We start from the raw sequence: 26,826 nt of genomic DNA, 5'->3' as shown, positions 1-26,826 counted from the left end.
TGGCCAAATCTCTTTTCTTTATTTTTCTTGTTAAAGACAGATTTAAAGAACGAGTTCAGTAGCTCAGCCATTTTCAGACCGTCATTAATTTCCCGCCTTCTTATTTATTAATGGGGCAACTTCCTTGCTGGTATTTCTTGTTCCCTGGATATCTGTGTAAAAGGCTGCCTTGCTCATGCAGCCCCTGGGACCAGTACTAACTCACTCTGACTTTGTGCTGCCCTCAGCTGCTCTGGCACTCCCTCCAGAGCCCCCCTGCTCCGCAGTCCTTCTAGGTCAAGGGCCCTCCACCCACAGCCTGCAAGGAGAAGCTTGGGAAAGGCCCCCTGCATTGTAGGCATAGAGGCTTCCTGCTGGTGCATGAGGTGGACTGAGACTCCCACTTCTTCCCTCTTTGTTCCTTCCACTGAGTTGCTAGACATTTGCCACTTCATTTACTCCTTAATAAATTAAATAACAAGGGGGAAAACACGCTCAGGGAGCAGCAATGACTTGCTCAGGATCACTTTGCTTAGAAGGAGCAGAGCCAGGATGTGAGCCCAGTGTTGCCTGGCTCCACAGCATGAGCCTTCTCTTCTTGCCAGCCCCTCAAGGAAGCCTGCCCAGGAGAGGACGTGGTTGGGATCTCGCCTGGCTCACAACAGGCTCTTGGAAAGCATCAGTTAAGCCCAAATTGGAGTCTTTCTCTTATTGCTTCCCCAACCCTTCCCAGGCCCTGAATGATCCTCCACACTCTCTGCTTATAAGCAGGGGACCCCTCTGTTGGCACCCTTCTTCTTTCGTGGGGGTCAAAGCCATTCAATGACCATTAAGTCTCCTCCCCAGGACTTGGGAAACAGAAGGCAGTGAGCTGAGGATCAGTAGGACCATGGCCAGCCAGCTGTGTTGGGTGGCCCGTCTCTCCCTCTGTGCTCGTACTCCTGTGTGTTCCACATCTGAATCTTCCCATGCCCATTGATTCAAGGACTCCTGTTCTTAGTGGTGCTATTGATAACATTTGGGACCTGTGCCTCGAAGGGTGAGCCTGTGCACAAAGCTCCCTTGCAGCCTTCTGAATAGTTTCTGGATCATACCCTTTTGATTCTGGTTCTCCAGGAGTCTCAGCTCGTCTCTCCAGGTGCGAGGCCTTTTTGCTGCCCACAGTCTCCTTTCCACGGACGGGCAGAGGTGAGGATGCTGCCCTGAGCTCAAATCTGTCCCTGAGCCCACATGGATTCCACTGAGGGCTCCTAAACCCCTCTATTAGGTCTAGTCTTGTTAGGATTTCTCCTTGGCTGTTTCTATAATCAGAAATCCTCTTGTTATTCCCTAGGCTCAGTGCCTAGACTCTGAGCCCCTCTGGTGCCAAGGTTCAATGGCAAAGGCTATAGTTGCCTCCACATTGCTGGTGAGTGGTGAGATGGTGATGAGGACAGTGCCCCCATGTCAGGATGCCAGCCTAACACAGACAGCTGCCGCCAAATGCCGAGTCATTGCTCTTCTCATTGGAAATGAAAGCTCTGAGCAGGCACTTAGAAGGATCAAGAGAAGGCAGAAGACAGTGAGCGCAGGGCAGAATCATACTGCCCCATCTGGAACCTCAGTCACCCTCCAGCAGCAAGAATGGGGAGTCAGCAGCAGGGCCCATGAGGAGTCCCCTGGGGCCAAGCCCTGGGAGCCCTGGTTTTACACTAAAAGACCTTGTTTCTTGTCTCATCCTGGTCATAACCCTGCTTAATAGAGACATTAAGATGAATGATTGAAGCTGCCTCTCACTGCAGCCGGAAGGAGGGGCAGCCTGGGTGACCCTGCACAGAGGGGACATCGTGGAGATGGGGTGAGGTGGGAGGGGAACTGTGAAGCATCCCCCTGCACACTGAGCCACAGCTCCTGCCCCATAAGAGCCCCTCGAAGGCTGCCTCCTCCCACTGGGCTTCTCTGAGCTGAGCATCCTGGGCTGTGCTCTGCCTCCCAGTATCACAGAGGGATGGTGCATAGAGGACAGCTGCAGGTGCACACATGACAATGACTTTCACTTCTGCAGGCTTCCAAAGGGCTTTGATAAGCTTCTACACACACAGTTCTTTGTATTTATAAAAACAACAGAACACAGTTGTTGGTGTTCCCTGCAAGTTTGAACGGTTGTGTGCTTTATACAGTGTATACTGTCACATCTCAGCCTCACAACAGTTCACGAGACACAGGCCAAATTACTACCCCCAATATACAGATGAGAGAACTGAAGCCTTGAGAGGTCAAACCGCAGGCCCACCATCACCCAACTCAGGAGTAGCACAGCTGGGCTATGAATGCAGGCAGTCTGGTTTCAGAGCCTGTACTTGTGACCACTGCCACAGTTCCTGCCTCTGGTTTTACAAACTGACGTAGCCTGGAATTGGGAGGAGGGCATGGGAGGACTGAGGTTTTATATCAGACAGGGAATTGACTTAGAAGTCAGGGACAACAGTTAGGGATAAACAGGCTCATCTCTGGATGGGGCTGCAGAAGCGGTAGGACCCCAGGGAGCGCTGCTGTGACAGGCCTCATTTAGCATGTTTATGACAGGGCTGGCAGAGGGCAGACCAGGGGAAGCTGCCCCTTTGTAGATGATGCCAAACACTTTTGGGCAGGAAAACGTCATTTTTCGTCTTCCCCCAGACTTCCAAGCCTTACCTGGCATTTTGCTGGACACGGAGCAAATATTCAACAAACAGCTTCCATAGATACTAAATAGAAGAGTAACAGCAGCCTTAAGCAGACTGAGCAAACAGAAAAATGCTCTGCACTTGCTGATATGAGCAAAGGCATTTGGGGAAGGTAGGCCGGGGATAAAGCACCATCTAAAACATCCTGCTCAAGCAGCGGTGGGAAGAGCAGCAGCAATCGCCTCACCAGGAAACTTGTAGAAATGCAGAATCTGAGGCTTTTTCCAGCCCCACGTGATCCCAATTTGCATTTTAACAAGGTCCCCAGGTGATTGGAATGCACATTAAAGTTTGAGAGGCACAGGCTCTAACACAGAACTGACCCAGCCACTGCCCTCTTTACACCCTTCAGTGGCTCTCTGTCACCCTCAAGATCAAGTACGAATGCTGTAAACAGGCTTCTAAGGCAGCCTGATCTGATACTTGCGCATGTCTTCAAGTTCCTCTTTCATCTTTCCCTGTGCGGTACCATCTGCTCCATCACATCGAGTTTCTCCCCATCTGTACGTGGGCCAATTCCTCACTTCTTGCCTTTGCTCATGTTATGCTCTTTGCCTGCAATGGCCTCCACTCTTCTCTCCTGTCTTCTCCCCTTCTTGGTCTAGGAAACTCCTACTCAAAATTCTTTAAGACTGGACTTAAATGTCACCTATTCTGGGCGGCTTTTCCAGGCTGTGATAGATGCTTCATCTTCAAAACCTCATTGCAAAATGGTCTTTATAGTCACAGCTCTCACACTGGGTGACAATTCTTTCTTCATCAGTGCGTCTCCCTCCTTAGAGTGTAAGCCCTATGAGGGCAGGAGCTGTGTCTATTATTGTTCATGTCACTATTCTGGGCTTTCATGGAGCTCAACACAAGGCAGGTATTCAAAGAATGTTTGTCGAATCTTGGAGAAATATACACTTGGAGTATACTCTTAGCTATAGCCCAGGAAAAGTGAGTGCTGGGGTTCCTGGAGGAGATGCTGTGAAGGCTTTGGATGTTCTAATAGGTCTCCTGACTCTCAGGTCAGGCATGGTCTAGAGATTAAGATTAAGCCCCTTCCCTGTGGATTAGTGGGCAGGACATGAGCAGGTGGGGCTTGGGAACTCAGGGGAGGAGAGGGAATAGCTGTCCTTAGAAATGTTTCCAGGATGGGGAAGGCACTCCCAGTGAAGAAAGGACCACCAGCAAAGGATGGGAGCAGAAAAGTGCAAAGCACCTTGATCCGTAATCAGTCCTTTTGCCCTGAGGGCTGGCGCCATGGCTCACTTGGTTAATCCTCCACCTTCGGCGCTGGCATCCCATATGGGTGCCAGGTTCTGGTCCCAGCTGCTCCTCTTCCAGTCCAGCTCTCTGCTGTGGCCCAGGAGGGCAGTGGAGGATGGCCCAAGTGCTTAGGCCGCTGCACCCGCCTGGGAGTCCAGGAAGAAGCACCTGGCTCCTGGCTTCAGATCTGTGCAGTGCCAGCCTTAGCGGCCATTTGGGGGGTGGGAGGGAGGTGAACCAACGGAAGGAAGACCTTTCTCTCTGTCTCTCTCTTGCTGTCTATAACTCTACCTGTCAAATTAAAAAAAAAAAAAAAAGAGAGAGAGAGAGAGAACAAGAGTTAAAAGAACAACTAGAGGGCTGGCACTGTGGCTTAGTGGGCTAAGCCTCTGCCTGCAGTGCCAGCATCTCATATGGGTACGGGTTTGAGTCTTAGCTGCTCTACTTCCGATCCAGCTCTCTGCCATGGCCTGGGAAAGCTGTAGAGGATAGCCCAAGTGCTTGGGCCCCGGTACCCACGTGGGAGACCCAGAAGAAGCTCCTGGCTCCTGGCTTCGAATTGGCCCAGTTCTAGCTGTTGCGACCATTTTGGGAGTGAACCAGTGGATGGAAGACTCCTCCCTCTCTCTCTCTCTGCCCCTGCCTCTCTGTAACTCTGAATTTCAAATGAATAAATAAATAAATCTTTAAAAAAAACTACTAGAAAATAAGGCTGGAAATGTAGATGGGTGTTTTCTTCACTATATTGGGGATGCAGATATTATTTCTACTTTATAGTTATAAAAAGAGGCTGAGATAAGGTGATTTCACTGATTCACCAAATGTTTGACAAGACTACACAGATGATAAGATTTCCTTGAGGATCTCAGACTGTTGTAGGAGTCAGAGGCAAATCATTTTATTACAGGGTGGTACTTAGATAAGATGCAAAGAAACCCATATGGGATGCTATCACTGTAGGCAGCGGCTTTACCCACTATGTCACATCACTGACCCCAAGCAATTTTTAAGAGAAAGGAGAGTCGGGCTGGTGCTATGTCCTGAAGCGCTGGCATCCCATATGGGTGCCAGTACTAGTCCTAGCTGCTCCTCTTCCAATGCAGCTCTCTGCTATGGCCTGGGAAAGCAGTAGAAGATGGCCCACGTCCTTGGGCCCCTGCACCCATGTGGGAGACCCAGAAGAAATTCCTGGCTCCTGGCTTCGGATTGGCATAGCTCTACCTGTTGACTCTATTTAGGGAGTGAACCAGTGGAAGGAAGACCTTTCTCTCTGTCTCTCCCTCTCACTGTCTGTAATTCTACCTCTCAAATCTTTAAAAAAAAAAAAAAAAAAAAAAAAAGCAAGGAGAGGACATTGGGAATTGGGAAGTGGTATGTATAGGCGATCCAGCAGCATCTCAGACCCAGAAGTGATGAAGGTATCTTTAGAGTTACCAGACCACAGTGACTTTCACCTGAGAATAAATGATTACAGAGCCTAGAGGTGACCGTGGTCCTAGCCTTGGCAGCCACAGAGGCACTAGAGGCAGGCCTCAGAGAGATAGATTGTGGACAAAGAGTAGGAAGGGTCGGGCTGGTATTCAGATCCAGCTTCCTGCTAATGCACCTGGGAGAGCAGAAGATTGCCTGAATGCGTGGGTTCCTGCCACCTATGTGGGGGATCTGGATGGAGTTCTTGGCTCCCGGCTCCTGGGTTTGCCTGGACTAGCCTTGGCCATTGTGGCTATTTGGGGAGTGAGCCAGTGGTTGGCAGATTTCTGTCTTTCCCTCTCTCTGTAACTTTGCCTTTCAAATAAATAAATAAATCTAAAAAAATTAAAAAAAAAAACAGTACGGGGATGTCAAGCATTGAGAGGTGAGAGGAGACAGCATTTGGGGAGTGGCAGCGGGGATATGAGAATGAAATCTGACAAATCTTGGGCTTAATCTTCATTCCCTTTGCTTCTGTTGAGGTCAATGGATCCTGACAGGGATGTTTGCTTTGTAGAAAGTAACACCTGGAAGGAGGGAGAGAGAGGGGAGGGGGGAGGGAGGAAGGGAAAAGGGGGGCGGAGGGAGGGAGGGAGGGAGGAAGAACGTTGCTCTCTAACTTTGCTTTCTCTTCCCCTGTGAGCACCAGATCTTGGGCAGTCTGGGACCCCAACTTTTCCAAGGATGCTTTGCCTCTGATTAGTGGTTGGACAGCCCAAGCAGACCCACATTGGGATAGGGCTGTAGGATTCATGAGTCTGTGAGCCACACCTCTGCAGCATTGAATCACCACTCTCTCTGGGCCAGTGGGTGAGGCGGAATGAATGGAGTCAGAGGATTTGAGGCCGGGAGGCAAAAACTGGGGAGGGGACAGCGAGTGGAAGAGCTGGGGGAAGAGAGCCTCCCTGGGCAGGTGGCTCCATTTGATTTCCGATTTAAAGGGGAGGCTTAGATGGCCAAGAAGAAAAAGGCTAATAAGAAAAATATTAAACTGCAGTGTGTGTGTCCCCAGGGACTTCCTGTTGCCATGACTGACCTCCCGGAGAGCGCCATTCGTTCCCGAGCATGGCAGCTTTATAGGCACTTGTAGGCCTGCAAAGAACACCAATTTGCTGCTGCAGTTTGTTTTGATAACTGAAACTTTCAATAAATCTATATTAAAATCAAAGGGAAAATTAACTAGGCCCCAGCGAGGGGCACAGAGATAAGGGAGCACATTACCACCCTGGCCTCAGCCACCCCACATCCGTCTCCTAGTTCAGCTTCAGGTCACCAGGGAGATGAATGGCTGGGGCTTGTGGGGAACAGCCCTGGGTAGTGGTGGGGGAGTAGGGAGAAGGAGGAAATGGCCAAGTCCAGCTCCCACTGCCCCTCCAGTGAAAGAAGACCACCAGGAAGTAGGGGTGAGGTGAGGGGGTGGGCTAAGGGTGTTCCCAGTGGGAAGAGGAGTTGGAAAGTCGGAGAAGGGTGAGAATAACAGAAATAACAGACACTGCTTATCTGCTAGGTCCTGTGCTAAGTGCTTATGTCTTTGGTTCCTATTACAGGTAGGTACTAGAATTATCTTCACTCTAGAGAGAAAGGGAACCTCAGAGAGTAAACTGCTTAAGGTCACAGACAGACCCAGGACTCAAACCTGAACAGGCTCCCTCTGAGCCCACACTTCTCGGAATGACACTATGCTTTCGTGTGGCTTTGGGGGCTAAGATGGCAGTAGTGCTTTGTCCGATTTCCAGATAAAATTGTTTAGGATGCAATCTGGGTTCCCTCAACTGTTGCAAGTTCGGGGGCTGCTGTGCATTGCCATTGGGTTCTGGGTTCTCTGCCTTTCAATTGCTAGTTGAGGTCCAGCTTTGATGGCCACCTTGCTGCTTTTCTGGTGGCTTGAGCGGGTAGAAGAATTAATTTGGTACTGTTTTTGCATGTACATGCAATGTTCTCAGGGTTGGTTTGGGTTCAATCACTTAATCCAGCAGCCAGAAGGCTGCTCAGGGTGGACCTGAGTACTGGACTCAGTTCATCTACTCCCCCAAATTAACTTGTCCCATCTGTACCCTGGCCATTTGCTTAAAGCATAGCCCTGCTGCCATGATTATCATCTCATTTACTTTTTTTTTTTTTTTTTTTTTTGACAGGCAGAGTGGATAGTGAGAGAGAGAGAGAAACAGAGAAAAAGGTCTTCCTTTTTGCCGTTGGTTCACCCTCCAATGGCTGCTGTGGCCGGCGCATCATGTTGATCCGAAGCCAGGAGCCAGGGCTAGGCTGCTGTGGCTAGGGAGTGCAGTGGAGGATGGCCCAAGTCCTTGGGCCCTGCACCCCATGGGAGACCAGGATAAGCACCTGGCTCCTGCCATCGGATCAGCGCGGTGCGCCGGCCGCAGCGCGCTACCGCGGCGGCCATTGGAGGGTGAACCAACGGCAAAAGGAAGACCTTTCTCTCTGTCTCTCTCTCACTATCCACTCTGCCTGTCAAAAAAAATTAAAAAACAAAAAAAACAAAAAAAACAAAAAAAAAAAAACGAAGCCAGGAGCCAGGTGCTTCTCCTGGTCTCCCATGCGGGTGCAGGGCCCAAGCACTTGGGCCATCCTCCACTGCCTTTCCGGGCGATAGCAGAGAGCTGGCCTGGAAGAGGGGCAACCAGGATAGATTTCAGCACCCCAACTGGGACTAGAACCTGGTGTGCCGGCGCCGCAAGGCGGAGGATTAGCCTGTTAAGCCACAGTGCCGGCTATCATCTCATTTACTAACACATCTGGTTATCTTAGTTTTCCCTGGATGAAGGTTAGGGTTTGACACCAGTGGTGGGACTGCTGTGGGCCTAGTTTGACCAAACCAGCGTTTTTGACTATTCTCACCATTTCTAGTCTCAGATGAACCACCACAATTCAGGGTGTGGAATCTGGCGCCCTCTATGGCCACCAGAGTGATGGGGTAACATGACCCCTCCCTTCTTTCATCCCAGATGTGATGTTCTCATGCTGTCAGTCTACACTACTTTGTACGTACATCCTGTGCGCTAGAACTGCTAGTTCTATTTTCTTTCAAACTCTGAATAACTTGATAGTACACTTCCTTGTGTTTTCTTTTCCTCCTCTTTTCCTTTCATTTTTGCTGCCCTGGCCTTAATGCTTTCCAATAAAATCTAAAATAAGTTTCACTTTAGGCTCTGTTTTCTAGGGAACCAGAAAACACACAACAGAGCAAGGTTTAAGGGAGCCAAATACTAGGTTAGACAGTAATGCACTGGACCAGGTGTATACTAAGCTATTAAACTCTTCTATTATTTAAATGCATTTTGTCTGGTCTTTGTCCAGCAAGAGCTTACAGTCTGGTGAGGTCCTGGAAGATGTACAGTTGATCCCTATAGCAGTAAGGAAGAAAGAACTATTCTTAGAGAAATCAAGGGGACCACGGAAGGCTTCAGGCTGGGCCAATACAGATATGTAGATTTACTTCCCTCTTAACAGCCAAGAAGGCTGACCATACACTATTCTTGGGCCAGAACTCAGGACATAAGGAGGCAAGAGATAAGATAGGCCACCTTATGGCCTCTTATTTGTCTTGTTTTATTTATATATTTATATATATATATATTTATTTATTTATCTGTTATTCCTCCTTCATCCCCTCTCCAATCCAAAAGCTGTTTGAGAATACAGATTTTATTGTCTTACTCACCAGTGAATTCCTGAGCAGAGGCACTATAAGTGTATGTTGACTAATTGACCATCTGGGGTTAAAGTCTAGGTAACAATGGTGGGAGGAAGACCCAGTTCCAGCTCCAAGGATGGGGGGAATAGGCATATGTATCTCTACTTTATTTTTGTTTTTAGAATGTTTATTTATTTGAAAGGCAGAATTACACACACATACACACACAGAGGCAGAGACAGAGAAAGAGGTCTTCTATCCGTTGGTTCACTCCCCAAATGGCCACAAGGGCCTCTGCTGCTTTCTGGGACTTGAACCAGTGCCCATATGGGATACCAGTGCTGTAGGTGGTGATTTTACCTGCTATTCCATAGTGCCGGCCCCCTCTACTTTCTTGACATTGAGAGAACAGACAAGTATCCTTGCTGGCCAACATATGTCCTTTGCTTTATGCCTGGTACTGTGCTGGGTATTACTGATGCATCATGAATGATATGGAAATGCCTATAGGAAAGGTGCTTACAGGCCTGGGAGAGAGCAACACGGACATAGACCATTATAGAACAACAAATGAGTCCTGTAGGTGCACAAGAGATCATTTACCCCATTTGTGGGTGGGATTGAGGAAGGCATTTTTGATCTGGTGATTACCAGCCATTCCCAGCTCAGGCAGGAACCATCATGCTAAAGTCAGGTTTCACTGTCTCAAGTGAAGGGCGCAGATGGCAGATGGAGGGGCTTGATAACTGAAGCTGGGCCCAGAAAATGAGTCCTGACTGACTGGGAGGCTGTCAACACCATCCATCATTGGCTTGGCCAAGGCTGAGATCTCCCTGCTTATACCTGGTATGGTACCCACGACTTCCCAGGGAGGCATAACCAAGACGGAGAAACACATCTCCAGGCTTTGGCTAATAGGATGGCCGGTTGAAGCTTCCCACAGTTGAGGTCAGGCCGAAATCTTTTTAACTTTTAAGTTTGTACTTAGGAAGACGCTTCAAAAATCTGTTTTGTTTTGTGTTGTTCTTAACTTCGAACTCTCTGCTACCAGACCTCCTGCTGGCCCACATTAGAAAGTAGAAGATAATTACCTGTTGAATGAAAGGGATCAAGAGTTGTCTAAATAGAACACGTCCTCTTCTGAGCCTACAATTACTTAAGACGTATATTGGAAGGTAGGAAAACGGAGGTGGGGGACTTGGTCCCTTTGGGGCTTAGAAAGTTATTCTTTAAAAAAAAAAAAAGAAAGAAAGAAACTCCCTTTCACAGCTCAGAAGTGACCCCTCACCTTCTGAGTACGTGCAACCACAAAACTACAAGTCCCATAAGGCCGGGTGCCGGGAGGAACCATCTTGACGCTCCTTAGCGCGCATGTCGGCGGGAGAGCGAGCGTTTGGGGCGAAGAATCCCCGCCCCACTGCAGCCCATTGGTTAAAGAGGTCGGCGACGGGCCCAGCGGTTGGCCACAGCGACCGCCCGTCCATAGCGTCGGTCGGGGTCAGAGTGCGCGGAGGTGAGTCGGTGTGTTGTGGACTCGTGGTGCTGGCTGCCGCTGTTGAGGCGGCCGAGAACGGGCGGTAGGGAGCGGGCGGAGCTCGGCCTGCCTCTACCTGGCCGGCGCCACAGTCGGCGCGGGCCGCGCCCGCCGCCGTCAACTGCCCTGAGCGCCTGCTGAGGCCGAGGGAGACGTCGGGGCCTGCACCTGGAGGGAGCCTGCCGCGCTGGCCCCAAGGAGGGGGCGTTGCCATGGCGACAGCCTCTCCCGCAGCTGACGGGGGGCGGGGGCGGCCCTGGGAAGGAGGGCTGGTCTCCTGGCCCCCTGCCCCTCCTCTTACGCTCCCCTGGACTTGGATGGGCCCGAGTTGGGGGCAACACCCTGGGGTGGGTGAGGCTGAGAGGCTCCCCCCGATTGGGCCCTGGTTAATGCATGTGGGGTGTGGGTTGTGGCGCGCATTTTTTTGCAGCCTTGGGTGCTGACCCGTGTGCTCGCCCTGGGTGCATGATCTGAGTAAGGTTCTGGCCGCGGGGGAGCGGAGCAAGGGGTTTTGCAAGACAGCCTTGCTGAGTTGGTTAAGGGGGCTGACTTCTTACATGGGATTACTAGAGAAGAGGAAGGGAGGTTTGACAGGCTAGAAATCGAGCAAGGAGATAGTAGTACATCCCCTTTGCCCCCTCCCCAGGACGGACAGACAGACACACACATGGTTAACAGTTTGTCTCTGTAAGTCTGAGGCGGGGGTTGTAGTGATATTGGGAGTTGTGACTGAGGGGCCTGACTTGTCTAGCTTTCTGTTTGCCTTTCCTGCATATGGTCTAGCAACAGGTGTTTTCTTAGAATTAAAAACAAACAAACAAACAAACATGAACTTGGCTTGAAGCTTGCTTGAGAATTCTTGGAAAATGTAGCTGCACCTTGTTGACTTGGAAGATGCTAGATGTGTGGCCCCTCACTGGGGGTTTAGAGTTTGTTGTTAGGGCTGAATTTTGTAACTAGCAGCTCCTGTCAAAGTCTCTAGAGGTCTCTGGCCACTCCTACCGCATTTACTCTTGTGAGACATTTGAATTTCGGTCAGCTTCCCCGTGGAAGGGCAGCAAAACATGAATCCCATTGGCTAAAGACAGCACTATTGGAACTGCAGTAGACTGTGATTGGCTGAATGATTTTTTGATTGTAGGGTTTCTACTAGAAATTGGCTTCATCAGATTCTGCTTTATTCTGACTTTATTATATACAGCACGCCTTGTTTTGTGGGCTCATGGTTGGAGCTTAAGTATATTATACCTGAATCCCTTACCATTTAAAAGCCAATTTATAAACAGGGACTTGGAGTGTGACTCCACTAATGTGTGTCTGTGCTCTTGGTTAGAAACCCACTTAGCTGCCTTTCATCAGAATGCGGGTGTGGGGGAGGGGAGCTGCTGAGAAGTGATTGATAAGGTTTCCTTTATGGATTCTGTGGTGCTTCACTGGAGCTCAGAGCACTTTGGCAACTTAAGCACTCCAAATTAAAAGCTCATTAACAATTCCTGCCCAAAGATCCTGTAAATAAGCAGCTAGCTGGGTCATGGAGCTTGGCTAAGAGCTCTCCTTCCAACTTGAAATTTCTGAATAGAAGTGCTTTTATTCCTTTTCATTTTGAAAAGTGTTTTCTTTGTGGTGGGATTAGTTGGTGAGTGGCCTTTTCTGAGGACAGCTGAGTAGAATTAAGTCACAAGTGTTTAGAATGGTAGGCAGGAGTACATTGGTTCTAATCCTAGATGAGGTAGGATGTGTGTGTGTGTGTGCGCGCACGCACACGTGCAAAAGGTATCACTGGTTTACAAGGGCATCTCTGCAACTTCTGGAGCTTTAGAAGATCTGAATTGGGTGACAAGTACAATAGGCATTCATTGATGTCTTCATGTTGGGTTTGGTTGCCTTGATTGTCTTAGAACTTGAGGCAGACTTGGAAATACCCTGAAAGTGTTTGCTGGCCACTGTGACCATTTGCAGTATGACGTGTGGTTATATGACAAGCAGTCCCTCTCCTAGTTCTCTCTGTTCTCAGTTCCTGACTTCTGAATTTGTCAGTCGTATCAGCATCTCCTTCTTGATTAGGATCCTGACATTTTCCCAGAGCATCATCACATATGGCCATCTTTCTCAGTCCATGCTCAGATACTGTAAACTTTTATGTTTCCAGGAGGTAAGCCTCCCTAGGAAGAAAAATATATCACTAGAGAACATGAATCCATCATTCCCAAGACAAATATAGTTCTATAGTTTCTGAAAGCTCTGTGGGGACCCTGTATTTCCACATGGATAGCTGTTATCCCCAAGTTTGAGCTTAGGAGTTTGAGGTATAATGTGAGCCTTAGTGGGGATTTGGGCTTTCTGCTGAGATAGACGTTGCAGAGATGTGTATTTATCCACAGCATTGGGGCCTTCCAGCTCTCACAGAACCTTCAGCATCCCCAGCTGCCAGTCTTGGCATCTTCGAAGTAAGGAGAGGTGAGAATCCCCTTGCATGGTCAGGTTTGCCTTGACTTCTTCCTTTTGAGTGTTTGGGCTCGGATAGGGGGTGGGGGGAGGTAAGGGTGGATGCTTGTTCAGATTTATTTTTCTGTAGCTTCTGATAAGGCAACATATTCTCTAAGCCTACCAGAACTTAACCCAAAGCTATAAAGTGGTGAGAACCAGAGGTGGAGAATCCAGATCCTAGAGTTTTGTAATTTCTCCATGGGCATCTCATAAGTACCTATTCTAGGTTCAGGATGATTAGGTACAGCTAGAATAGTCCTGTATTCTGAGAAATATACATCTGAAAGACAGTAGGAAGAAACCTATTCACTTGTTCACTTGGCTTTTAATAATGTAAATTTGAGCAAGGCCTTTGGGAACATGGTTTAATTTGGGCTGAGTGTTACCTTTAGGTGATTTTTTAAAAAAAGATTTATTTATTTTTTTGAAAATCAGAGTTACACAGAGAGCAAAGGAGAGGCGGGGGGGGGGGGGGGAGGAGGGAGGGAGGGAGGGAGGGAGAGAGAGTTCTTCCATCCGCTAGTTCACTCTCCAGATGGCCACAATGGCCAGAGCTGCGCCGATCTGAAGCTGGGAGCCAGGAGCTTCTTCTGGGTCTTCCACATGGGTGCAGGGGCCCAAAGACTTGGGCCATCTTCTACTGCTTTCCCAGGCCATAGCAGAGAGTTGGATTGGAAATGGAGCAGCCAGGACTTGAACCGGCGCGCATATGGGATGTTGGTACTGCAGATGGCGACTTTACTTGCTATGCCACAGCGCCAGCCCCTGGGTGATTGAATAATCCCAATATATCTACATTTTATAAGGATCAAGATCAGGCTAACCAGGTAGATTCTGATGTTTGATATCCAGGGACTTGGAGACTGTTTGGTAACTAAGAGCCAGCACGTTGCTGGTTCCTGGGATTGTAGTTTAAAGCAGCCATGCTGATACCAGAGAGCTTAGGAATTCATGGGTGAGACATTGAAGAGGCAGTTCTGATACACTCCAAGAATGCTGTGATAAGGGAAGTGTGGATGCTTTGGGAGTACAGAAGGGTCCCTAGCTGAGATTTGTGGACTCAGGGAAGATCTCTCAGAGAAGGTAACTTCCTCACCTGGAAATAGGTGAAGACATGAAGGACCAAGTCAGAGCTTTGTTTTTAAATGTTTAGCAAAGGCTTTAGTAAGTGATTGCTTAACAGAGCTTTGTTGAGTTTGAGAAAGTTCAGTGTGGTTGAAACAATGCTTAGAAGGCAGGAGTCGAGAAAATATAGTGAGAGATGAGGCAGAAAAGGTAAGCAGAGATCAGAGTCTTTTAAACTCTAAGGATTTGACCAGAGAGGTAGAAAAAGATTAGATTAGGGGTTGGCAAATGTTTTCTGTAAAGGACAAGATATTAACCAGGCTTTGTGGGTCACTGTCATGACTACTCAACTCTGTGTTTATGCATGAAAGCAGCTGTAGCAGGATGAAAATAAATGAGCATGGCTGTGTTTCAATAAAACTTTATTCATAAAAGCAGCTGACAGCTGAATTTGGCCATGGACCATAGTTTGCTGATCAAATTTAAGACCAGGAAGAAGCTGATATTAGGTTTGTGTAGTAGAAAATTTGCTCCAATTTCAGTGTGAAGAAAGAGTGCGTTGAAGAGGACAGAAAATACTAGAAGCAGAGAAACCAATAAGGAGGCTGTGGCAGTTATATGGGTAGAATTTTATATTACCTGTTTTATGGCTGTATTTGGTTCTTTTTTTTTTTTTTTAAGATTTTAATTTTTTGAAAGGCAGATTTAAAAGAGAGAGATGGATCTTCTATCTGCTGGTTCTCTCTCCAAGTGGCTGCAGCAGCTCAGGCTGTGCCAGGCCGAAGCTAGGAGCTTTATCGGGGTCTCCCATATGGTGCAGGGGCCCAAGGAATTGGGCCATCTGCTGCTGCTTTCCCAGATGCATTAGCAGGGAGCTGGATTAGAAATGGAGCAGCTGGGACTTGAACTGGCATTGCAGGCAGTGGCTTAACCTATTATGCCACAACGCTTGCCTCTGTATTTGGTTCTTTTTTTTTTTTTTTTGACAGGCAGAGTGGATAGTGAGAGAGAGAGACAGAGAGAAAGATCTTCCTTTTTGCCGTTGGTTCACCCTCCAATGGCTGCTGTGGCCGGCGCATCTTGCTGATCCGAAGCCAGGAGTCAGGTGCTTTTCCTGGTCTCCCATACGGGTGTAGGGCCCAAGCACTTGGGCCATCCTCCACTGCCTTCCTGGGCCATAGCAGAGAGCTGGCCTGGAAGAGGGGCAACTGGGATAGAATCCGGCGCCCCAACTGGGACTAGAACCCGGTGTGCCGGCGCCGCAAGGCAGAGGATTAGCCTGTTAAGCCATGGTGCCAGCCTGTATTTGGTCCTTAAAAATGGACTATAGGGAGCTGGCGCTGTGGCGCAGCAGGTGAAAGCCCTGGCCTGAAGTGCCAACATCCCATATGGGTGCCGGTTCTAGTCCCGGCTGCTCCTCTTCCTATCTGGCTCTCTGCTATGGCCTGGGAGAGCAGTAGAAAATGGCCCAAGTCCTTGGGCCCCTGCACCTGCATGGGAGATCCGGAAGAGGCTCCTGACTCCTGGCTTCGGATCATCGTAGCTCCGGCCGTTGCGGCCATCTGGGGAGTGAACCAGCAGGTGGAAGACCTCTCTCTTTGTCTCTACCTCTCTCTGTAACTCTGTATTTCAGATAAATAAAATAAACCTTAAAAAAAAAAGGACTATAGCAGAATCTTTACATACATGTGTATATCATTTGTCACTTCCTGGAACTGAAAGAATGTCTTCTAAAGAATGTGTTGGAAATACCAGTTCCTGTGTCATAGCCCGGGAGAGATACTGGAAAGCAATTAGTTAAAAGATTTTGGGACCTATTTTCTTTCATTTTTTGAAACATTTATTTATTTATTTTAAAGATTTTATTTATTTGAGAGATAGAGTTACAGGCAGAGAGAGGGAGAGACAGAGAAAAGACTTCTGTCTGCTGGTTCACTCCCCAAATGACTGCAATGGCTAGAGCTAGGCTGCTCCTGATGCCAGGAGCTTCTTCCGGGTCTCAAACGTGGGTACAGGGATCTAGGCACTTAAGCCATCTTCCACTGCCTTCTCAGGCCGTAACAGAGTTGGATCGAAAGAGGAGCAGCCAGGACTAGAACCAGTGCCCATTTGAGATGATGAGACCACAGGTGGAGGCTTAGCCCACTATTCCACAGTGCTGGCCCCTAAGACTTATTTACTTTAAAGAGCAATATAGAAAGGGGGATACAGAGAGAATGAGAGCCAGGGGGGAAGGGAGAGAGAGAGGGAGAAAGAGAAATCTTCCATCAGTTGTTTCATTCCCCAAATGGCTACAAAAAGCCAGGAGTCCTGAACTTCCATCTGAGTCTCCCACATGGATGGCAGGGACACAAGCACTTGTGCCATTATCTGCTACTTTGCCAGGCTCATAGGCAGGGAGCTGGATGAGAAGGGGAGCAGCCGGGACTCTAATGGGCACTCTGATGTGGGATGCAGGCATCGCAAGCAGTGGCTTAACCTGCTGCCTACAATGCCAGCCATGGGAATTATTTTCTAATGAAGGAATTATGGAATAAATGGAGCCCTGCAAGGGTTCTTGGTCTAGGGGCTTATAGCCTACTGTCAGTTGCTTTGAACTTGAACTGTACACATAGAAAATGACCCATTTTCCTAATCTTTCCAGGGAATTGTCCTCATAATATATCCCACTCAGTCTCTCCTTTTCCTGCTTGTAGCAGACTGATGACCTTTTCCCAATTTTGGAACTGTCTCCCAGTTCAGGTGTGGTGATACATGTTAGGCACAGGGGCCACATACAGTGTTTGTTGAATGTATAATGCATAGGTGAGAGCTGAGGGTCCTGTGTCTGTCTGCTCCTTTCCTTTGTCCACCTCTTCCCACACACTCCAGTGTACTTGTTTTGCTGGAGGGAAGCCTGTGGGTTTCTGATAATAGTGTGTGTGTGATATTGGGCAAGTAACTTACTTCCCTGGGCTTCACTTTCTTATCTGTAAAATGAAGATAATGGAGCTTTCTAGGATTGGTTAAGGTATTAATAATGTATCTAAAACTCTTAACAGTGTCTTGATGACTTCTATTACAAGTAATATTTTACACAATAATTTTTTAAAAAGCAGCCTATAGTTAGATGACTTGGCCTTTGGCTTAGTGTTTTTTTTTTGTTTTTTTTTTTTTGACAGGCATAGTGGACAGTGAGAGAGAGAGACAGAGAGAAAGGTCTTCCTTTGCCGTTGGTTCACCCTCCAATGGCCAACGTGGCCAGTGCACTGCGGCCAGCGCACCGCGCTGATCCAAAGCCAGGAGCCAGGTGCCTATCCTGGTCTCCCATGGGGTGCAGGGCCCAAGCACTTGGGCCATCCTCCACTGCACTCCCTGGCCACAGCAGAGAGCTGGCCTGGAAGAGGGGCAACTGGGACAGAATCTGGCACCCCGACTGGGACTAGAACCTGGTGTGCCAGCGCCGCAGGCAGAGGATGAGCCTAGTGAGCCGCAGCACCGACCGGCTTAGTGTGTTTTGAGTCCTCAGTTGTCATTATGTTCATGTGATAGAAACGTAGCCCCTGCTGGTAGCAGCCAGCAGACAGGAGGGAATTAGAACTAAAGGAAGGCACCATTCTTCATAATGGAGAATTTTCAAACAGCAGGAGTTCCACTCAGAATTCCAGAACTTTTTTCAGGATGGACTTTAGTCCTAGCATCATCAGAACAGCAAAGCAAGTGAGCAGCGTCTCAATAGAAATTCACCAAAGTGTGACCAGTTGTTCCTTTTCTGTCTGGAGTCATTTGTTAGTGTTGCCACTCTTGTGGCCTGCACAGCTTTGTAAGGGCTTCTTGAATGTCCCCCCCCCCCCCCATCCGTGGGAAGTGGGTTGGGTGATGGACGTTTGTATCCTTCTACCATGTGAGGAGACATGGCCCCAGGAGGTTGAGCCCGTGGCTCGAGGTCCTGCTCTGAGATACTGCCAGGGCTGGCGCACACTTGCCTCCGATGAAGCTGTGGTAGTTTATTGCTGTGATTTCTCTTCCCTCAAGTGAGAGATGTGTAGTCATCGAACAACTACAGCCTGTGTGTGCCTTGTCCAGACCTGCTGGACCTGACTTGAGTCCTACTTTATCCATTGGTTCCGTTGGGTTTTAATTGATGACTGCTAGGGCTGGACCTATTGGGGAGGAAATTCCCTTTGGGTCATTGTTTTTAGCCTTTCCTCCTTTGGGGACATTGCTTAGGGAGCCTTGGGTTAGGAGGGATTGCTTTGATATGTTCAAAATTGTTCCTTGTGCCCCACAGCTACAGGTAAAATCAAAAGGCAGATAATTTATGGGAGTGTCAAAGCTGGCCGCTGGCACCTCAGGAGGCCATTAGTATGCCTGTTCAGACCCTCTGTGTCCTTGCAATTGATTCCTCTTTGCATGAACCTTATTTGGGAAGCTGTAGATCTGTGGGTAGTGATTGGATGTGACAGTCCAAACACCGGTCCCTAAATTAATCCTTTTAATAGTATTCTGGCATCATGGCAATTTCTCTCTCTCTCTCTCTCTCTCTCTCTCTCATCCCTCTCTCTCTCTCTCTCTCTCTCTCTCACTCACTCACTGGAGAGAACAGAGGGTATGGGCTAGGAGGAGGGATAGCCAGAAAGAAAGGAAGCTTTGTCTGTGCTTGGATCTTGCTGTGTTCTAGCATGTTCTGGTTCCAGAGCAGTTGGCATCATATCTGTGAGCATAGTAATTCATTCAGTAAACCTTCACTCATACTTATATTATGCCTGGCCCTGTGCTGCGTTCTGGTAATACAGAAGTGAGTACACAGTGGTCCTTGTCCTCAGGACTCAGCTCAGTGTTTCTTGGGCTTTTAAGTCTCATGCTCCATTTATATTAAAAAATAAATCTCATGCTCTTTAATGCTGTTTGGAATTTTGAAATGCATTTGAAAAGTCAAGGAATCACCATGTCAGATTTGCTGTTTTTTTTTTTTTTTTTAACATATAAAATTACATATACACCTACACTGCTATCTTCCATCCTTCTTTCCTAACTCATTGAACGTTATTGTTGGTAGGAAAACTGATGCCATCTTCTAATATAGTGAGATGAAAGCTGTGAAATAGGAATAAATCGCATTTAAGCAATTAACTTTATTATGGGATATCAGAGAAAGCTACTAAAGCTGGATTTTGAAGAAATAGTGATAATTTGCCTGGTGAACAGCAGAAGTGCATGCCAAAACAGAGCAAGTAGCATTTGCCACGGTGCAGATTTGTGAAAGAAAATGTCATATTTGAGGACCTGAGCAAGAGCTGGATGTAACCCTGCCTCCTAGCAGTTTCTCCATTGTGTAAGATGGGGAGGTTTGCTCCCCTGGAATTCTGTTTGACAAGAGGCTTTGAGTTCTTAGTGCTGAAGTTTTAATCGAAGGTACTTTTTTTCTGTTTCTGCTTTTGTGCTCAGGCCTGTGTTTTGTTTTCCTTTAAAAAATATGTATTAAAAATTATGAATATAAATTTGGGTTATCTAGACAGATTTGATGGTTGCTTAAGGTTGAGTTACTTTTGGTTAAAGTCATACTTTACCTCAAAAAGAAAAACTGAAGTTGATGCGAATCATTAGCCTGACGGCTGATGGTGACTCGTCAAGTAGGAAAATGGGGTCTTTGAACATGACAGAGGAAAAACAGGGCCCCAAGGAGCTGGGTGTCTCTGAGCCTTCATTTCCTTGTGTGCAAAATGGGAATATTGTTAGCCATTTTGCTTGAAAGTTGGGAGGTTTAAGTGAGATAACATGTAAATCACCAAGGCAGTACTTTCATATTCTAGTTTACAGTAGCTTTTCAGAAAATGGTGTTTTCCTTTCTCATGTATTAACAATAAGAACTCCCTTTTTGAACACTTATTATTGTGCACTGTGTTTTGTATACATTGCATGGTTGAGCCCCAAAGATGCAGCTATTATTAAAACTGTTATCACAAAAAGTATGTAATGGAGTCAGGATTTGAACCTAGGTTTATCTAATACCAGTGTCTTAACAGCTGGATTAAATTGACTGTTTGGTTCTGTGCCAGTTCTGTCTTGGAAGCAGAGGTAGTGGAAGTATTTGAACAGTTCTGGATACACTTGCTGTCTGCAAGTACTGGAGGTGGTTAAAGGGGTAATGGTACCATACCTTGTCCTCCCTCTGCCTCTAGCTTTTTATTTTTTTCCTAAAGATTTATTTATTTTAAAGGCAGAGTTTCCAGAGAAAAAGAGGCAGAGACAGAGATCATTCATCTGCTGGGCAAGTCCGAAGCCAGGAGCCAGGAGCCATGTCTCCCATGTGGATGCAGGGGCCCAAAGCCTTGGGCCATCTTCTGCTTTCCCAGGCTCATTAGCAGGGAGCTGGATCAGAAGTGGAGTAGCCAGGACTTGCACTTGTGCCCATATGGGATGCTGGCATTGCAGGCAGTGGCTTTACCTGCTTATTTATGTGTTAGGAAATAAGACTGTGTCCTCTGTGTGTGCAGTGGGATCACCGTTGGCTTGCAGTACTTTGCGGAGGCATCTTCCAGCTTTGGTCCCTGGAAGGAGTTTGCCCAAGCTGCTGGGCATGGCTGATGGTTAAGCAAACATCAGGCACATTGCAGACGACTGCCTCTTAATTTGCTTCCGTGAGCTGCTGAGAAAGATCAGTTGAAGGCAAAAGCCAGCCCGCTGTGGCCTGTGACGTTACCATCAGAATTTAGTGTTCCTGAAGGCCTCCATTCACTTCAGCTGTGCAAGTTGTGTAGGCTTTGCCACTGTTCCTGCTATGGGGAGAGCCTTGCCTAGTGCTTCATTGGATTAGAAGCTGCTGTAGCCGCAGGCCAAAGCCAGGACTGGTTGTAGACAAGAGTTGTTGAGCTGAGGACCCAGCTTTCAAGTTCCTGCTTCCCTTCCACTTTTCGGGATCAGAAAGTCAAGTAGTGGTTCCAGGGCATGTCAGGCTGTTTCGTCTCCGGCTTCTACTCTTCAGCAAACTAGACAGAGCCCTCAGACTGCTGGCTGCTTCTGTGGGAAGGCAGAGAAGCTGGGGATGAATGGTGAGGTCTGCTCCTTGTGTTGGAGCAATGGTTGGAGACTCTGGTCTTGAAGTTGAGAGTGCTGGGTTCTATTTCTTCTTTCTTTCTATGTGAATCATGGGCAATCCTTTTCTCTTTTTGGGCCTTATTTTTCCCTGGCTGGCTGCCTTGTAGGTTTTCTTTTACCTTTGACAGTGTGATTTTCACAGAAAGTGCTTGGCAGTAAGGATGTATTCATTAGATGGACGATTATGACTTTTGAAGGCATGCAGTTTATTTATAGTTTTTTAGGCTATTTTTAGCTAAGACAAAGCCTGTGACCCAGTGAGTTCCAAGCAGGTATTACTGTGTTCCTGTTGATTCCATGACTCCGGTGCCTGACACTTGCTGGACTAGAGGTCACTTTGGGATAGGAACTTGTCCTAGGTCTAGAAACCGAGGAAGCTATGGTGGTCATGGTCTCAGGTGCTTCCAGACAGCCAGACCAGAGCCACTTTCTGGTACCTTGGAGTCTGGAACGTACCCTTGTCTCCCAGTGTGGCTTTTAGTGGTATGAATTGAAGCTAATCTGATTACCTCTAAGTGGTATGAGGGTACTTCCAAAAGTTTGTGGGAAAATGAAGTTAGAAGATATGTTTATTGTGGTGCAAAAATTTCTGAAATGCACGCATATGAGGAGTCTTTAAAAAGGTCACGGAAAATGTGTATTATGAGAAGACTGTGCTTTAGCAAGTACCCTGTATAAACCCGTTCCCTCCCAGAGATTCCGAGTCTGTGTGGCTGGGGAGGTGGAGTGGGAGTGGACCACGTGTTTCATGATGGGCTCCTCTTTTCCTGTCCCTGAAGCTCCCCTGGCCTGTGTATGTATTAAAGGCTGACTCCCTCCCTTCCCCCCTCCAGTAATGGAGGCTATAAAATGTCTATTTACCCAAGACACCGGAACGACTCCTCTGCGGTTCCACTAATCTGGTGATTTGGTGCGTCTTTGGTCTCTCAGGTAAATACAGATTGAGTCTTTTTATAAAGGCATATTATTTCCCTCATTAAATGTGTGTTTTGGCACATGTGTTATTTACCTGATAGACAGTAATGGCTGCAGAGGAGCCATTGGTGTCTGTTGTGTAAATAGTCTGCACAGAGACCATCCTCCAGGGGCTGTGGTGCAGGCCTGTGTTCTCCAAATCAGGTTGGCCCCATGGTAGTCCCTGTTCACCCCTCCCCTGTTCCCACTGGGAGGCTGATCCATTTATTTTGAGCAGAAATCATTCATTTTCTTCCTTGCCATAGGCTACTTACTACCTTTAATTTGCTAGGAAAAGGAAAGGATATCTGAGAATAAATGTTTGCAAACCCTAGTCTCTGTTGAAAGACAATTTGCAGAAATACTCAGAATCATAAACTGTTTCTTTTGAGTTCTGTCCCTTAACTAGATAAGCAAAGTCTCAGGTGATATTATAAGCATTAGACCTATATTCTGCAAACCCCCTGTGACTTAAGTATGAAGATCTCAGTAGAAAAATGGAACCCTGGGGCTGGTACTATGGCGTGGTGGGTTAAGCTGCTGTTTGCAGCACCGGCATCCCATATGGGCATCAGTTCAAGTCCCTGCTGCTCCACTTCTGATCCAGCTCCCTGCTAATGGCTTGGGAAAGCAGTGGAAGATGGCCCAAGTGCTTGGGCCTCTGCACCCATGTGGGAAACCCAGATGAAGCTCCTGGCTTCCAACTGGCCTAGTCTTGGACATTGTGACCATTTGGGGGAGTGAACCAGTGGATGGAAGATCTGTCTCCCTCTCTGTAACTCTTTCAAATAAGTAAGTAAATTAATAAATAAATATTTAAAAAGAGAGAGAGAAACCCCTAAGATGCAAGGGCAGTGGTTTGCAACTTCAGGGAGGCTGGGGATGTTTCCTGAGAAGGTTGCGTGGTGGCAGGAGTGCCAGTGAGGGGGAGCTTTCAGTGGGGGCTCTTTTGATGGAGACTCAGGTAAAGAGAGAGAGAGACTCTCTGAGCTGAGGGATGTTTTGAGGACTGCATTTTGCCACAGGAGAGCATACAGCCTGCCTACGGGGGCACTACTCAGAGCTCTCGCTTTAACACACTGTTGTTTTCTTTCTGCCTTTTTTTTTTTTTTTTAATTGAAAATTTTATTTATTTGGTGGGGGGGAGAGAACAAGAAAGAGAACAAACACTAATTTTCTTGTTCATTCCCCAAATGCCTGCAGTGGTCTGGGTTGTGCTAGGCCAGAGCAGGGAGTCTGGAACACAATCCAGGTCTCCCACAGGAGTGGCAGGAGTTCAGCCACCTGAGCTATCAGCTGCTGCCTCCCAAGGTGCACATTAGCAGGAAGCTGGAGTCAGGAGCAGAGCAGGGAATTGAATCCAGGTGCTCTGATGTAGTACACGGCATCTTAACTGGTATCTTGACCACTAGACCGAATGCTCACCCCTTTCTTTTTTTTAAAAACGGCTTGGATTTTAAAATGAAATTTAAGAAAGTTTGGAAAAGCCCCAATTTACATAAAAGTTGGAAGTACAAAGAATTTTTTTCCTGAAACATTTAAGGGTTAAATTGCTGATCTAATGTCACATCAGCTTGAATACTTTGCATGTATTTCCTACAGGCATAGACATTTTCCTACCTAACTATAATAAAACCATCAAAATCAGGAAATTAACATTGATATGTTACCTCCATCTCATCTTTAAACTACATTCAAGTTTTTCCAATTGTTCCGGAATGTTCTTGTAGCAAAATGATACAGTTCAGAATCATGTGTTGCATTTAGTTATCAAGTCTCCTCGATGTCTTTTAGACTTTACTCAGTAAGCATTCTTTGTCCTTCATGACCTTGATACTTTTGAAGATTACAGGCTGGTTAATTTGTAGATTGTCCTCAATTAAGGATGGTAAGATATTTTCTCATGAGTTAGATTCAAATTATGCCTCTTCAGTAGGAATATCACAGAAATAATGCTTTGTTCTTCTCATTGCAACTTTTCAAATGTGCAGGATTTTGATTTATCCTTCTATTGATGATCTTTTTGATCACTTGGTTAATGTGATGTCTGCCAGGTTTCTTCATTATAAAACTACTCCCTCTTATAATTAATAAGCATTTTGTGGAGAGCTACTTTGAAACTATATAAATATCCCTCATCAAGATTTAGTTTATATATTTATATACTTATTGGCTCATAGTTCCCTGTTTTCTTCAGAGTATTATAATTTACTACTATCATTTATTGGTCAGTGGGAGTCCCTTCAAGGTCACTTCTGTGTTCTATATTCCCATCACCAAAGTAAGCTTAAAGTGTAAGTCTGTTTCCATGAACTTTTAAAAAAATGCCAGATACTATATATATATATATTTTTGACAGGCAGAGTGGATAGTGAGAGAGACAGGGAGAAAGGTCTTTCTTTACCATTGGTTCACCCTCCAATGGCTGCTGCGGCCGGCGCACCACGCTAATCCGAAGCCAGGAGCCAGGTGCTTTTCCTAGTCTCCCATGCAGGTGCAGGGCTCAAGCACTTGGGCCATCCTCCACTGCCTTCCCGGGCCACAGCAGAGAGCTGTACTGGAAGAGGGGCAACTGGGACAGAATCTGGCACTCCGACCGGGACTAGAACCCAGGGTGCCGGCGCCGCAGGCGGAGGATTAGCCTATTGAGCTACAGCGCCGGCCTCAGATACTATATTTTTAAAGTTGTTTATTATTATTATTATTATTATTTGAAAGAGCAAGAGGCAGAGACACAGAGATCTTCCATCTGCTGGTTCACTACCCAAATGCCTGCTATAATAGCTGGGGCTAGGCCAAGCTGAAACCAGGAGCCAGGAACTTCATCCTGGATCTCCCATGGGGGTGGCAGGAACCCATGTACTTAAACCATTGCTTGCTGCCTCCCAGGGTACACATTACACAGGAAGCTGGAATCAGAAGCAGAGCTGGGACTCACACCAGTGCTCTGATTTGGGACTTAAATATCTCAAACAGCAGCTTAATTGTTGTGCCACAATATCCACCCCTTCCAAGAACCTTTGGTTGTTCCCTTGTATATTTATACTCAACATTTACTTCTAGATGTATGCATCTAGCCTATACCAGAAACCTGCCAGTTCACTCTCTTACCACCAGTTCCAGGCACACCATGAATTTTCTCCCTTTCCACATTTTAACTCCTTTCTTTCTTTAATAGTGAGATACTTGGTTCCATTATCCCTTCTATATTCACTTCTTTGCCCAATCCCTGTGTATGTAACTAATCTCCCATGCTGCCACTTCATGAGTGTTTGTTTTATGCTGCCGGTGACTCTCCATCTCCAGACTTTCTCTGATGTGGTTGCCTTCCACACCCTACTTGGCTCTAACATGGGACACCACACCTTTCCACCTCTGTGCTGTGTGGATGTCTTCACCTCTCTGGTCTCTGATACTCTCTGCACAGACTGCCCCAGCTGCAGTTAGTATAGACACCTGCCTTCTGATATACTGAATGGTTTTAGGATTAAGTTTTTAGGAATAGGAGAGGAAGAACTACCCTCTGATGACTTATGTGAACTTAGTTTTGAGAAGTAACAGAAGTATGGAACCCAATGATTGTTGACATCTAGAGGCCTGACTTCCTAATATCTACATGTCTACTCTCAAGACTGCTACAGTTTTTTTTTTTTTAAAGATTTATTTATTTTAAAGGCAGAGTTTCAGAGAGAGAGAAAGTACAGGGACACACACACACACACACACAGAGCGAGAGAGCTTGCATTCACTGGTTCACTCACCAGATGGCTGGAACAGCTAGTGCTGGGCCAGGCCAAAGCCAGGAACTTCTGGGTTTCCTGCATGGGTGACAGAGGCCCAAGCACTTGGGCCATTCTTGCTGCTTTCCTAGGTGCATTAAGAGGGAGGGGGATTGGAAATGGGGTAGCCAGGACTTAAACCAGTGCCCTTGTGGGATCCTAGCGTTGCAGGCAACAGCTTAACCTGCTGTGCTGCATTACTTACCCCTCCTTTTAAAAAATTATTTATTTGAAAAACAGAACAACACAGGGAGAGACAGAGTGATCTTCCTTTTGCTGGTTCACTATCCAAATGGCCACCTCAGTCAGAGCTGGGCCACGCCAAAGCCAAGAGCCAGGAACTTCATCCTGGTCTTCCACATGGGTGCAGGGGCCCAAGTGTTTGGGCTACCTTCTTTGCCTTCCCAGGTACATTAGCAGGAAGCTGGGTCAGAAACAGAGTAGTTGGGACTTGAACTGGAAAGGGAAGTTTTTGATGTGGGTGAAATCAGGTGAGAAAAGAAGGTGCCCATGTTGGCCATGGGAGGGACTAGAGTACATGAGGGGTCTTCAGAAAGTTCATTGAAAATGTGTATTATGAAAAAACTATGGATAGGTTTCAAATTATTTAAAAATGTGCTTATTTTAACTCCATTTTTTTATGAATTTTTTGAAGTCTTCTTGGATAAGGTATGCTCCATAGGAGGGATAGAGCTTTCTAGTGATACGAGAGACGTGGATGTCTCTGAGGTTGCCTTATTGTTGATTGCGATTGTAGGCCCAGAATAAAGGGATCCAGGCTAGGTCAGATGGGCATAGCCTGATAGCATAGTAGTAGTAATAAGAGTAAGCTAATATTTATTCAGCCCATAGATGCTAGACACTGCTCTTAGT

At 47.0% G+C, this 26,826-nt stretch overlaps 1 protein-coding gene across 8 annotated transcripts in view; it reads left to right on the top strand.

Annotated features, from left to right (window-relative positions):
* The first annotated feature begins 10,532 nt into the window (after window positions 1-10,532).
* Window positions 10,533-26,826, top strand: part of ERI3 (ERI1 exoribonuclease family member 3) — a 146,612-nt gene continuing 130,318 nt past the window's right edge. Inside the window, exons 1-2 of one of the 8 annotated variants that reach the window (XM_062191144.1) lie at window positions 10,553-10,570; window positions 12,973-13,048. Coding sequence is in view for 4 of the 8 variants with exons in the window: in XM_062191143.1 (XP_062047127.1) it covers window positions 10,804-10,938; window positions 12,973-13,048 (211 nt within the window). In the remaining 4 variants the exon portion in view is untranslated. Of the gene's footprint in view, window positions 10,571-10,592; window positions 10,939-12,954; window positions 13,049-26,826 lie in introns of those variants that run through there. The other 7 variants (XM_062191143.1, XM_062191141.1, XM_062191149.1 and 4 more) reach the window with 7 other exon arrangements.

Source organism: Lepus europaeus, chromosome 5 (genome assembly GCF_033115175.1).
Source record: "Lepus europaeus isolate LE1 chromosome 5, mLepTim1.pri, whole genome shotgun sequence".
NCBI classification, from domain to species: Eukaryota; Metazoa; Chordata; class Mammalia; order Lagomorpha; family Leporidae; genus Lepus; species Lepus europaeus.
The sequence above is the reverse complement of the archived record's forward strand: the minus strand, read 5'-3'. Positions and strand labels throughout refer to the sequence as shown.